This window comes from Protopterus annectens, chromosome 9.part0, assembly GCF_019279795.1.
Source record: "Protopterus annectens isolate FY-2018-M chromosome 9.part0, PAN1.0, whole genome shotgun sequence".
Classification (NCBI taxonomy): domain Eukaryota; kingdom Metazoa; phylum Chordata; order Ceratodontiformes; family Protopteridae; genus Protopterus; species Protopterus annectens.
The window spans coordinates 1,837,398,486-1,837,413,732 of NC_056743.1; the positions used below are offsets into that span (position 1 = coordinate 1,837,398,486).

The window sequence follows — 15,247 nt, forward strand, 5'->3', positions numbered from 1 at the left end:
ATTTCTCTTTTGACCTTTTATTCCTTGCCACTTTTGTGACCAAGAGTCTTCTATAGAACAAATACAAATTCAGTGGTGGAAATCTGTGAAGTGTAAATTGAGATAAGCAGGAATTTATGTAAATTTAAGTTTTCAAGCTATATGTGACAGATGGTTTTGACTCAGCTATAAATGTACTGCTGTGAGGAGACTTTTTATATGTCCTTTTATACTGGAAAAGGTTGAAAATAACTGATGTGCTCACTGATTTTGCAAGAATTAGAAGTCAGCGAAAGCCTTCATCTATCATGAGTAATGAGGAAAACAACCTGATTGTACTTCCTTATTCTTGGCTGGTGTTCCTGTATACTGTTGCTAAGGAGCAGTACAGTTGTTAGCTGCAAACTCTGACCTTCTCACTGCAGCAGGCAGCAGTACAGAACTGAGATTAAAAAAGAAAACAAAAAGTTCAAACACAGCTGCCAGGAGACAAAGTGATCAGAATTTCAAGTGAAGAAACCAACAAAAAAAATGCACCCTGCCGATAATGGGTAAGTTACATTTGTTTCCTTGCATCTGTGTTTTCCTCCATTTTCATTTGTTTTGAATGAAGAACAAAACTTCCTTTCAGAAATCCTGGCTAGCAGCAACAACATGAGACTGAAAGACACCAAAGTGTTGACCAGAAATGTAAACATTGGTATTTTGTCTCCAGTTTTTCTCTTCTTGCCCTCTCCCTGTCATTTTTATTTTTGCTCTCTGATTTCCTGAATGCACCACTCTTATTTCTGCAGTCTTCTGTTTATTTTTCTTGCCTCTGCTCTGTATTTCTCTGCAGTAATGGTTTCCTTTTCTTCCCCTGTTGTCATGCTCATTATTCTTTCTGTTTTCAGTCTCAGGATCTGCTACTTTAATCACAATTAATAACTGCTGTTTTTTTTTTTTTGGCTTTGCGGGTGGGGGAACTGGACTGATAACGACCTTTTCTCTGCCACAACACCATTACAGTCTCAGTAAAAAGATACACCACTGATCAAAGCACATTATTTTCAATGACAGACTCAAATGTATAGCACACTGTAACTAGGTAGTGGAAACACATTACATACTTATCGTCATTTGAGTAGCTATGTTATTCTAGCAGAGGCAAGTACCCAGTGAAATCAAGCATTGTTTAAACATGGGAATCAATTTATGAAGTGCTTGGTGAGATACAAAGGCAAAACAAAATACATTACCATTACTGCAAAAAGCTTTATGGCTTTAAATCAGAGACTATCAACTGATAAAAACTATTTAAAAAGAATGTTGATTATCTTTAGGTTTTTTAAGACACCAGAACTGAAGATGTTGCTGCACTTAATGTAACGTGTCTTACAGTTTAAATCTGTATAGTTATTTTTTTACTTGCAGCTGTTTTTTTTGTTTGTTTGTTATAGTGTTGATTGCTTTCTTGTAAAGCGTGCGTCGCTACTGATCATTGTGCATGCTTCCATTTGAAACTGTTATGTTGTGTCTATTGTACTCTCCCAGGCTGAGTCTGAAAATGATCTGTTGGGAATTGTTGTTCTACCTCAGCTACCAAATGAAAAATAAAATAAAAACTGTAGTATATGCAAGTCAGCATGGCAGAGCAGAACAGCAGCCAAAGTTCTGAGATAATTTTTCAGTAGGTAGACGGACACTGTTCATTCGGGTGCTACAATGCTGTTTCATTCTTGGGGACTGCTGATGATCTAGCTGTTTCCTTTAACGCAGTCTGAGGAATATGATGTAATGACTGTAGATGAAATTTTAGTATGTTAACATTACATCTTTTCCTATTGCTGTTTGACCCTCCTTGGCTAGAAGGTTAGCCATTTTGCAATAATCAAATGTAATGGAAGATGGCAAGAACTCTTACCTGCATGTATAGAGAAAGCACAGAGCCCAGCCACAGGCCCAGATATCTGAAATGTTCTTCAGTTTCAGTCTGCACACTAAAAGGCACGTTAATGTACCACCCAGGGTATTATTTGTACGTTTTGAGGAATGAGGGACAACATGGTCTTGGTTTTACTGAAATAATAATGCCCAGACCACTCCATCATCACAGGGAGGTTAAGGCTGAATTTTTCAATAGTTACATCAGCACGGTATGAACACGTAACTGCAAAATCATCTGCACAGATATTAGGGTTGCAGATAGAAATGAAGTTGATCACTACAGAGAAATGTAGTTAGCCTAAAAAACTGACCCCCATGGTACTCTTCTGTCAAGGGGGAAGTGAGGATCTAAGTGCAGTTTTCTATTTGTTCCATAGTAGTAAGTATTGGCTGCAGAAATAGGTGGTAAAAGAGGCCATCAAGTTTCACAATATGGACTGCAGCTGTATCTAATGAATCAGTGGAGTGAAAGAGTTTAGGTAGGATATGATGCACAGGCTTGTCACACTTAAGAGGCTCTGACATCAGTCCTAAGTAAAGGAATCTGGTAGGTTTGTTTATGTGGCCCTGGAATCTAAGTTCCTTTCTAATCTCCTTTGGGTTACAGAATCAGGACTGCTCATTGGAGGCTTAACTAGTGGCGTTTGAAACTGATGTGAGAACAGGCAGTGAGCTCTGAGGTCACATATACGCTGACTAAGGAATAGCTATCTATTTTTGTTAATAAGTACCGGGACAATTCGTTTATATCCATTTGGATATGTGCTGACATTCCATATATGGTATTCCCATTGATATCCAGTGGCCTCTAGTATTAATAAGAATCAGTAAGAATTAGTACACCAAAAGTTTATTACAGTTTGTGGGGTGATGTAGGAGAAACAGAGTTGCTGAACTATGCTTGTTACCCTTGGTGGTTATTTTGCTGTTATACCTTTAGTTAGTTTTTAGTGTAACTTTCATCTGTGTGTGTGGACTTTTTGTAGTTTTAGTCTTGTTTTGAATGAGTTGTGCATTAGATCTTGCTGTGAGATTGCTTTAGAATTATTTATTTAAAGTCTGCAGTTTTGCAATGCTGCTATTATTTTGTTCACATTTATTTTTTTTTTAATTTCTTTAGTTTTACATTTGTTTTATTTTCATTTTTTCTTTGAATTTTGAAAGTAATTGATTAGAGCAAATATTTATTTCAGGTCATTGCTCTGACTACAAAGGGGTTAAGTCTAGGTGATCTGTGGGTGGAGATGACAAGTAATATTTATCATTTAAGGTAAGCAGGAGAAGAAAAGCTTTTAATCTTTTGAAGTTGCATCTGATCTGTGACTACCACTGTTGTGAGAGTAATTTTCCACCCATTCACTGTTTCTCAGTATGCTATTAAGCTCAGTCGCTCATAAGTGGCCTTCTTGTTTGCTCGTTCATGTGAGCAACAGAAGTAAATACTGGAAAATCCCTTCCCTTGGACTGTTAAAACTTCAGTTTCCTCTCTCTTAATGTCTTCCTACTGTTTAGTACACACTGCATAACTTACAGTATTAATCATTTTTCCATCCTACTTCTAAAATCACTAATATCTGGGCAAAACTGCCAATCACTTCAAACTACTTTTCAAGAATCAGCTTAGGATTGGTACTAATGTTTTGCTCCTGGCAGAAGAAAGAGCACAGGTGCATTATTTGTAGCCTTCCTGGAAACTACTGATTCCTGGAAAGACAGAAAACTGTTTCCTAGGTGCTATCTTGCAATTAGTGTTCTCGTTTTGCTCCTGGTAAGAGAACAAGCATGGAGACATTGATTTCTGACTGTCTGTGACTGGGCAGAGTGTATGGGACCTTCCTGACTGTGCTGGGTTTAGTCCATTATGCTAATTAGCTCTCCTTCAGTGAGCTGCTGCTGCTGTTAATGCTATCCAAGACATTTACCAGGAGAAGTTTGATTCAAGCCTACAGACTTAGGTATCATTTGAGACAAGACTGCTGATCATCAAAGAACTTGTCATATTCTTCTCAAGAACCAGCTTGGGATTAATGTTATTGTTTTGATTCTAATGAGACAAGAAGCAAAGGGTCATTGATTACTAGCTGAGTATAGCTGCAGTGAGACCAGCACTAGTAGTAGCCAATAGGTGAAACACCACTATTCATCATTCTTGGCAAACCTGACTCTGTGTTTTCGCTAAGTACTATTAGATTAGCCACCATCTAACTTAACTTCAGAGTAGCACCCTAAATACCCCATCCATAAATCTTCAAGGTCTTTTATCTCTCTCTCCCCACCCCTTAGTACCACAACTAGCCCTTGTCCTCCACTCTGTAGGAGCATGGCTTAACACTGTGCTTTCACATCATCTGTGGCCAGCATACTTCTGTCATCAGCCCACTTTTAGTAAGCATCTTTTCTCCACATCACATCAATCACTACACACCACTTGGCCCAAAATTTATGCTGAGGCTATAAAGAAAAAGTTGCCATAGCCTCCTTGAATGCATTTTAAAAGATTTCAGACTTCAGTGTACAATACAACATCTGCTCCTTCTTCACTGTCTTAACATACTGCAACTGCAAAGGGTCTAAGTCTGTAAGGCCCACTATGTCTGCTTTCACACACAGAAATGTCTTAATGATAGATGACTCTGTAGTTAAGCATAAAGACTTCATACTCACCAAAGTGGACGACAACAACATGATTACAGTAAGCATCTAATCTGGCATCAGAATATGATGTCACAAGGGCCCTAATGTCCATTAAACCAGGCAAGTATGAGGTATGCACTGAAATGATGGAACATATTGCACATGTGTTAGAGGCAGAAAAGACACTGATTTTGAGTAATATCTTGACTTTACCAAGGATGATGCCTAGATACCCAGATAAGATAAATGGCTTTAACATTTGGCTAAGTTGTTGGTATCATTCTAAGGGTACCCAGTAAGCTTTAGCCTGGGATAAGATATAGATAAGATTTCCTATATCACCAAAGATGATTTACTCCTCTCATACCAGAGTTTCTGCATACTCGCTAAAACCTTTGCTGCCCCCCGTAGTACCTTTTTTAGGCAGAGTCTCCCTTCTGGATATTTTTAAACAGCAAACCCTAACCAAAATTTGAACAATATCATGGCAGAATTACCCAGTGCTAAGAGTCCAAATAAAAATATGGCAGGATTTGAAGCTGTCCTGCAACTTGAGCACATTCATATTCTTGTAGTTACTGAAACATGATTCCAGTGCAATGACAACACTCCTTCTGTGTTTGGATTTAGTGATTACTATGCCTTCATACCCATGGGGAACTGCAAGGGAGATCCTAATCACCCTTAGCAAATCCATCTGTCACTCCATTGTTAGTTACAGATCCCAATCAGTATACTCAAAGATCATGGACATTACCTTAGCACTGTCAAACCAAATATCGTATTGCTAGAGAATTTCATTTATCCAAGCATTGACTAGCACAATTACACATCTAAAATGAATATTCCCAGCATTTCTAGACTTTGGTAGTACCATTGTACTGGAGCAAATTTTAAAACTATCCACTAGAGGCTGTAATTTTCATGACCTGGTCTTTATCAACCTAGCCCTCACATATACCCCACCGTGTATCTCAGCCTCAGGCTTAATGGTACCACCCACCACTGAAAAAGTCCACCCTTAAGGACTCCTCCAGAGCAGACCTACTTCAGCTTGTAGAGCTATGCAAAATTCCCAACAATCCCCTACAAATTGTCCCAGATGAGACTGTTGCCACATGCTCTTCAATTTTTTTAGAAATATCTAAACAGCTGCATATAGAAATCTGTACCAGTCCACCCTAAATATAATGGTACATTTAGGAATACACGTCTCTGGTGGAACACTCATATTATACAATGACCCCTCATTAATATTCCAAAACGTGCACGCTGATTGGTCAGCGTGCACGTTGTAAATCAAAGACTTATACTAATGGAAAAAGGTCCGGTCGCCTGGACTTTTTCCATTAGTATAAGTCTTTTTTTTTTTTACAGCAACAGAGAACGCAAGATCTCCATTGCTTTTTAGAAACTGTCTCACTATGTTAAAGGAGTTTAACATAGCGAGACAGCTTTAAAAGAAGTAACGAAGATCTTCCTTTCTCTGTTGCTTTTTTTAAAGCTGTCTCGCTATGTTAAATGGGTTTAACATAGCGAGACAGCTTTAAATAAAGCAACGGAGATTCTCTGTTGCTTTTTTTAAAGCTGTCTCGCTATGTTAAACTCCTTTAACATAGCGAGACACTTTATAAAAAGCAACGGAGATCTTGCTTTCTCCATTGCTTCCACCCACAGCTCTGATGTACTGCATAAGCATACGCATACGCAGTACATCAGAACTGCCGCAGCATACCAGACAGCTGCGGAAGGGCAGCACGGAGGCATTATACAATGCCATTATTTAAGAAAAGTAAGTATTTTTTCTTAAATAATGTCATTATAGCAATAACACTTTGGTGTGGTAGTGCTGGATTTACCCACAGTTGTCTTTCTTTGGCCACTCGGGCTTCATCCTCGTGACCAACCCACACCAACCATGGGTAAATCCAGCATTACCCACACCCAGGCGTGGGTTATTGCTTAATTAATAAACTGTTTAATGAAAAAAGGAAAAGAAGGAAACGCTGTAAACGCTTCCTTTACCCCCACCTCAAACCTAGACAGAAACCTGTCAGCAAGGAACTTAGCAACACTATCAGAAAATGTAAAGTAGAGTACAGGAAACTATAACTCTTTCTCCAGTTATGTCAGAAAGTTAAGGAATAATGTTAATCATAGGAAGGTGAAGGCTACTGAATCTTCACCAACTATGTCTTGCTAGTTCCTGTACCTCCCTTCTTGAGGGGAGCAATGCCAATCATGGCTGGGTGAATTTATGAATACCTATTCAATTATCCAGGTCCGATTTGAAGGCAGATAGTATATCACACTGCTTTATCTGCAGGGGGACTCAGTTCCAGAGGTGAAGGAGATGCTATGTAATGAATCTCTCTCTCTCTCTCTCTCCACCTTGTTAGATTAATCTGCTGAATCAGGTTTAAATTTCTTGTACTTATGTTTGTGGGACTGTTTTATTTGGGAAGGTAGAAGGGATCCTGGACTGCTGGGTCCCTGAAAGCTCAGAAGGCAAGGCACAGGTCTCCTCAGAGGAACCATTAAAACAGAAAAAAGAGGGTCAGTGATTCTGGTCTGTTTTGTTAGCTTAATGATTTTAAGCCTATGAATCTCTTTGTTGAAAATCTCTGGGGTCTTTGCAATTGTTTGATATGTCTGGTAAGGCCCATCCCAAATGGGGTATTGTATTCTATAAATTCTTCTGATCAGTGCTAAATACAAGGGGAGAATAACATCATTAAATCTGGATGATATTCATATGATATGGCAATTATCTGTGCCACGTAGAAGAATTTCCTGACAGCTGTTGCTACATAGTGATCAAATGAAAGGGGATTATTAACCCAGGTTTTTAACTACATTTTATTTTGAAGTGGGACATTGTCAGTGCTGTTTGGTGGATGGATGGTTTGTCTGGCAAATGAGAGAATGTTGCATTTTTTATCATTTAATTTAAACCCATTTTCAATACACCAGGAATTTATAAGTGTTAGTTCTTGCTGGAAGGCTTCTGTGTGAGAGGGGTATTTGACAGTAACTTCTGTTTTGCAGTCATCTGCAAATTTCTTTAGTCATAGGTTATGTTTTTTAGTCTGTAGGGCAGAGAAATAAATACCAAACAAAAATGGTCCCAGCACTGAACCCTGCAGGACACCATAGCCACATAGGCCAGCTAGGCAGCTGCCTAGGGCACTGCTTTAGCAGGGGCACTTTTCCAGTATTTATTTGATGATGATGATGATTATTATTATTTTATTTTGTAGTAAAGAAATTGCCTTTTTAAAATATGTTGAATGAATACAGGAAAAACTGAAAAGTAAGACAAATTGTGAGAAAAAAAGAAGAAAAAAGTAATATGGATGGTGTAGGTAAACCAGGATGGTGCACCTGGTGGCATGGGGGATGCCGTGGAGTCTGTCTGCCTTGGGCACCAGTTAATCAAAGGCTGGCCCTGCAGGACACCATTGGTAAATTTCATGTTCTTTGACATTGCCCCTGCCACCCACACCATGTGGGCTCTGTCTTTTAACTAATGAGCTTTCCATCTTACCACATTGGAATTTGTTTGTAATGCATTTAGTTTATTAGTTATGCTAACGTGGGAGAGGGTGACAATTGCTTGGGCTAGATTAAGGTAAGCTGTGTTTATAGTTTGACCACTGTCAGAAGTTTGTGATACCATCTCAAAGAAGTTAACCAGGCTTTTTACAAAACCAAATTGTTGTGACAATCAACTTCCCACCATAAATAAACTGAATAAATCCCCTGGACAAGGCCTGTACTCATACTCAGTAGCAAAAACATTGAACTTCTTACCTCTAACAACCAGAACTATTTCTGATCTACCCACCTTTAAATGCTCCCTAAAAGAATACTTTACAGTAGCTTGGACCTGTTCCTGTTCCAATCCTGGCTGAACTTACTCACTATACTTCTCTCACCCCCTTCAACCTAGATCACACTTCGCAACCCTCTCCAGCCTCTGACTCCAGTCTTTTTTGTTTTCCCCACTATAACTCATTTAATTCATCTCTGCAGACCTTTCCTCTACCTCTATCCTCCCTACTCACCTAAGCTACCTGAAGACACCCTACCCTGCACTCTTCTTATAATCTCATTCTAGCATCCTTACTTCATTCTATAACCATAATATGAACACCAACTCTCATACTAAGACATCTCTCTATTTCCCCTCACTGTCTCCAACCATATAGTCTCTTATATCTCTTTAAAATATCTTATTAAAATTGTCTCAGGTCTCATTTATCACATACCACTCTATGTAACAGATAATTTGACTAATGAGTTTTTCCTCAGATATCTTCTCCATCTCATGTTGTTGTTTTTCATTGCACTTTACTATGAAGCATATGCTCAATTTTTATTCTCATTACATTTTTCACTGTTATTATTCTTAGTGTAACGTGATACTTTGTGATTTAAAATATCTGTACTTGATGTTTTGTAGTGTAACATGATACTTTGTGGGCTGGATTCACAAAGGCTTGCACGGAGTCTAAGAGTAGAGTAAGACTCCAGACATCCAGTATGTCTGCCGAGCGATCCAACAAAAGCCGGCATGGGGCGTGCATGAGAGCTCCTAAAACGACTCTTGCATGGACAGTGTTATGTTATGCAAATTACCTCATTTGCTGCTGAAAGCTATGCAAATGAGGTAAATTTGCAATCCAGGAAAAACTAACCTGTTCGAGTAAGAGTAGAGTTATTTGCAGAAATTTACTCCGTTGGTAATGGAGTACCGTTCTGCAAATAGCAAAACGGAGCTATGACAGCTCCAAATAAAGGATGCATCCAGTTGAGGAAGCATGCCAATGGCCAAATATAAGGCCATTAGCATTTTAATCTGTTGCACAATATTAAAAATAATATTTTTCCCCCAATCTCCGATGTTTAAGCGTAGTGCAGTGCCATGCAAACGTGCAGTGCTATAAAAACCAGAAAATAAAAACAAAAAAGCCAAAAATAGGCATTTTATTAAAAATATTCCTCTGCCATGCAGGTGAATGGCAGGCTGAAGCCAACATGGCTACTGAGTAGTGGTTGCTAAGGGGGGAAGCTCAGTTTGAGAGATGTAACCAAGCATTAGTAGGCAATCCTATGCAAATGAGGATAAGGATAGTGAATTCCAATTTTCCCTGCCATGTGAACCATGTCCCTAGAGTGTAAGTGTAGGATTAGGGGAGTAATAGAGTAGAAGATAGGTGACATCATGAGGGGGTATGTATCAAAGACTGTAAGCTTATTAGAGCAGAGTGTCATGTGTTTGTTGTGAGTTACTCAGGACTGGAAGAGGCATGTCTACATTGTCTTAACTGAAACCCAGAAACCAAAGGTGTACGCCGTGGATATCACTAAAGTTTCTTGCAAAGATGCTTACACTGTGTGCGCGCCTGTAAACCCGTCTAAGCCTGTGTGCGGGTGTGTGCACCTGTGTAAGCCTGTGTAAGGCTGTCTAAGCCTGTGTGCGCATGTGCACCCGCCTAAGCCTATGTAAGCCTGTGTAAGCCTGTGTGCGTGCGTGTGCACTCGTGTGCACGTGTTTGCGCTTGTTTGTGTGGCGCTGCCCCCTGTGGAAACAGAAAGGGAAAAGGAAGGAAAAGAAGTAGTAGGAAGTTAACCAAGGAGAACTAGCAGAGCTGCCAGGTGAAATCAATCAGAATCAGCCAATTACACAGGCAGTACACTAGCCCAGCCCAGCCCAGCACTTAAAACACTGCAAACAACATTCCCCATGTTTTCTCAGAAACACTGCAACACTGCAACACTGCAGTCTACAAAGAGAAGTGAAAACTTAAAAAAGCTTAACTGAGACAAAAAAAATGTTAGGGGCTGCCATTGCTATTATAAGGCAACATGTGCAAGATGCTGAGGGTGGTGCCATTGTGAATGCTGCTGAGCACCCCACAGTGAGGAGACGGAGAAGAGTGTACAGACCCAGGTTAACCTACCAGGGGCTACATGAGCTGGAGATAGTGGAGCACTATAGAATGGACAGAGACCTCCTGCAGAAAATTATTGAGCTGTGCAGGCCACACCTCACACACAGAACCAACAGAGGGGAACCCATCCCAGTGGAAACCAAGGTATGTGTTGGCCTGAGAATACTAGCAACATGTACCTTCCAGAGACCAACTGGTGATATGATGGGGATTTCACAGGCATCAGCATCCAGGGTACTGCATCAGTTCCTGAATGCCATGTCAACACATGTCGGTGATCATGTATATTTCCCCAATTCCTGTGAGGTATTGGCCAGCAATATGCATCTCTTCCAGCAAATAGCAGAATACCCTGAGGTAGTGGGTGCAATTGACTGCACGCACATACACATCAAAGCACCAGCTGATGAGCGGGGTAGGGCCTACATCAACCGCAAGGGCTTCCACTCCATCAACTGCCAGGTCATGTGCGATGCCCAGGGCATAATACTGAATGTGTGTGCTGGCTGCCCTGGAAGCTACCACGATTCCCATATCTGGCATCTGACGCAGCTGTACCAGACATTTGCCAATGGGGACATCCCTGATGGTCACCTAGTGGGGGATGCTGGATACGCACTGGAGCCGTGGCTGATGACACCCATCAGAAATGCACACACACCTGAACAAGAACTCCATAATGAGGCACACGCACAAACACAAAATGTAATTGAGTGTGTGTTTGGGATGCCCGCGTGTGTTTGGGATGCTCAAGTCACAGTTCCGGTGCCTGGACACATCTGGTGGAGCCTTGCAGTACACACCAACTACATGTACCCAAATTGTCATGGTATGTGCCATGCTACACAATATGATCCTGTGAAAACAGCTGCAGCAGGAACAGCATGGGGCAGGGCCAAACAGCTCCCCCCACCATTGCCAAGGCCTGCACAGGCACAGCGTGACTCTGAGGAGGAACAACCTGAGCCTGCCCCAGTAGGCAGAAAGAGGCGTGCCCAGTATGCCTTGGCCTTGGCAAAGAGGCAATGCATAGCACATACACTGGCTCAGTAGGAACTCTGGAAATGATGCCTCTCTCTCTGACTCGCACATAAAATAAAAGGGATGCCTAACTTGACACTACCAGTTTCCTCACATGTATAGGGAGTGTACTATGTATATCCGACATAGGCAGCCCTGCAGCACCACCTGAGGCATGATTGCCATGTTTTAAGCAATATAAAGCAGTGCTAAGCAGCTTTTACCACTATTTAGTATATGTAAATAAAATTGCCTGCGCTAACTAGCGCAATGTCGGGCAATGTTGGGCAAGGTCGGGCAAAGTTGAGCAAAGTCAGGTAAACATGCTCATATCTGCTTATCTGCTTTACTGTTCATCAAGCAGTCTGGTCTACTCAACATGAAAATAAAAAGCCGTGACAGGGCTCAAACCCAGGATACTGTGCACTATAGTCACAGTACTGAACCACTAAGCCATGACAGCATTTCACTGGCACAGCCACAGCAGGACAATTGTACACTAATGCAAACACAAAGAAATGCTGTAGCATGCCCCTACAGAGGCATATGGGTAACCTCCCCCACAGGCCTATGCAGACAGAGAACAGCAGGCCAGGTGGTGTGATGTGGGTTGGGTAGGCTATGAAGTCGCAATCTAATATACGTGACAGTGGACGCAAAGATCTGTAGTACAGTAGTATGCCTCAAGCCAGTACGATAGGCAACAGTACAGACTGAAATGGAGTACCTTACATAGCAGTGCAGACATAGCAAATGTGTATAAGTGTCAGGTGAACCCCTCATCCTATGTACACCCACAGTAACAATCAGGTTTGCCCCCGGGTAGAAATGTACAAAGAATAGCTGTCCCCCTGTATGTAGAAATGTTGATAAGTCTATGCAAAGTGTGTCATGGAAGCCCTGCAGGCACAGCATGATTCTGTGTCTTTGTGAACCGAGGGTGCTCAACCTAGCAGTATCTGTTTTTTCTTGGACAGCATGATCCCTGTTGATCTATGACACAAAGGTGAGCCCTGCTGTAAAAATACAACTTGATTTTCCACACACATATAGTATAGCGGCCATGCTCACGCACTTCAACAAATGTAGTGGATTTCATTCCGCATCACACTGAAAGGTCATACTGGGCATGCTCACACACTTAAATAAACAAAGCAAATGTCAGGCAACAACATACTGAAAGGTCATACTAGGTATGCTCACACGCTTAGGCTAAATATGGAGGTGATAATAAGGGATCTATGGACATATGTGGTTAGTCATCTCTACTTCCAGAAACACATTCACAAAGTGCTCAGAAAATCATGCTATGTGTTCACACAACCTGCCAAGGTCTGTGCATGTAGGTCAAAGGAGGTTCCCTCTACTCATCAGTCATCAGACCTGTCAGAGAGTACCACAACACACTTGAGTTGAATCCGACTACGCACCATCAGCAGCTGGAAAGACCACTGAAGTACCTCAACAAGAGGATTACTGGCCTCAAACAGTTGCCCCATGCAACAAGACTGAATTTAACCCAATCTGTACTGTGTTGCATACTGTCTACTCAGGAGATCTCTGCACAACAGACAGGTCCATGTCATGTCAACACTCAGATCTGTTCTGAGTTACAGCTCAATGGCACTAAATATACAGACCCAACTGATATTGGCAACATCCTGGCAGATAGGATCAGTGTTAACTCTACCCCCCTCTCACCCATGAAAGAGCACATCACTATAATGGAAGACTGCAAAGTTGCTGTCATCACAGCTGCACAGGTAAAAAACACTCTCCAAAGCCAGTATCACAGCAGCCATGGGACCAGATAACCTCCCAGGCTGTGTTCTACACAAACAACAGAATGAACAGGCACCACACCGACGTACCATGTTCAGTCATAGCCACACCTCAGGCTTTGTGCCAGCTGAATGGTGCACAGCGACGGTTATCCCACTACACAAGGGTGGAGACACCACGGACCTCAGGAACTAGCATCCCATTAGCCTGATGAGCCTGCTCTTCAAGGCCATGGAATGTATCATCATACAACTTATAAAAAATACAGTTGTAATCCCCAAACCCTGGACCACAACCATGTTGGGTTTGTAAAATGCAGATCATGTCTCCTAAACCTGGTAGATGACATTGAAGCAGTCACCAGAACCGTAGACAAGGGTAAGGTGGTTCGCACAGCCTATGTAGATCCTGCCATGGCTTACAACACCACCCCACACTCTGTAAATACAGATAAACCCACTAAATGAGGTATAAATTGCTATGTCACAAGATGGGTTGCCAACAGGCTTACTGACAGAACACACACTGTGAACGTAGCAAACTCCATGTATGACTTTGGACCAGTGACGAGTGCAGTACCACAGGGTCCAGTCCTGGGTCTTGTCCTGTTTAGTATCTACTTCCCTGAAGTAAACTATAACATGGAAGGTCTGTGGCTAATGAAGTTTCTAGATGACTGCAAACTGGGAGCTACAATTGTAAACACTAAAGATGTGGACATCCTACAAAAGGGCCTCACTGAGACAGATGGTTGTTGTCAAAGCCATGGGCTCAAGCTCAATGCCAAAATGTGCATTGTCATCCCTTTGTTAAAAACTCTGTAGCCATGGACTACAACATAGGCGGTAGTATACTTAACACTGAAAGTGTGACAAGAGACCTTGGGTCATAGGTGGACAGTGGACACAGCTGTGATAATCACATCCCCACAGTAATCAGGAAGTCCTCCTATGTGGCACACCTCATCACAAAAGGTGTCTCATGTAGAATAGAAGAGGACATTGTTCCCCTCTACTCATCGCTCACTAGAACCATAGTAGAGTAAAACGCCCCTTTTGCTATGTATCTCACAAGACAACTACAACAGCAGGAAAGCTTGCAGCAATACCTCTCAAAGAGCATTAGTGGCCTGGAATACATGCCATACACAAACCATCTCAAAATGCTCCAGCCTTACCCCCTTGCATATCGCCTACTCAGAGGTGTTCTCTGCCTAACATACAAAGCTATGTCAAACACAGAGCTGTTGGACATGCTCCACGTAAAACACTCACATTCCCTCTGATTTTTGGAGCCAAAACCAGAGTGAAATACCAAAGGAAGGGGTGTATCCATTTACCTTATGGATACCCACACCTACAGGTTAGTGGCACAGCATGAGGCCTTGGAGACCATGCAAGTGCAACTAAAATTGGGCAAAGCTGTTTATCAGATTGTAGCCTGCTACAGATCACCTACCTTGTCTCAGGAACCTCACTCAGTAGTCCTGAGAACAGTGGAAATTACAAAGGTCCTATCAAACACCATTATATGAGGAGATTACAATGACCCAAACATTGAGTGGGAGAATTACTCGTGTACAACGTCCTTTGCCCAATGTTTCCTAGAATTTAAAAACTCTAACACCCTGGAACACCTGGTCACCATGCCCACTAGAGGTGAGAACATACTGGACCTGATTATCACCAACATAGCAGAGATAAACCCCTCGCTGGTAATATCAGGCCATAAAGTAATCACACTGGACATCCACATCCCACCCCCCCCCCCCCAGTCAATGAAACCACTGTGAAGACAGTTTCAAAAGCAAACTGCACACTTCCCAAGACCAAAGTGGAAAGTTCCAAAGCCCCCTTGCTATAGGATAATGCCATACAATCTGCCGAATAATTTACAAGTGCATCCTATGAGCATCTACAGGGATGCATTGATCGAGATATGCCAAATAA

The 15,247-nt window shown here is 41.7% G+C and overlaps 1 protein-coding gene across 1 annotated transcript in view; it reads left to right on the forward strand.

The window, feature by feature from the left end:
• Window positions 1–373: 373 nt before the first annotated feature.
• The window catches only part of LOC122810797 (glutamate-rich protein 3-like), a 226,188-nt gene continuing 211,314 nt past the window's right edge, over window positions 374–15,247 (forward strand). Inside the window, exon 1 of the mRNA XM_044082357.1 lies at window positions 374–530. Coding sequence (XP_043938292.1) covers window positions 511–530 — 20 coding nt within the window. The 5' untranslated portion in view covers window positions 374–510. The remainder of the gene's footprint in view (window positions 531–15,247) is intronic.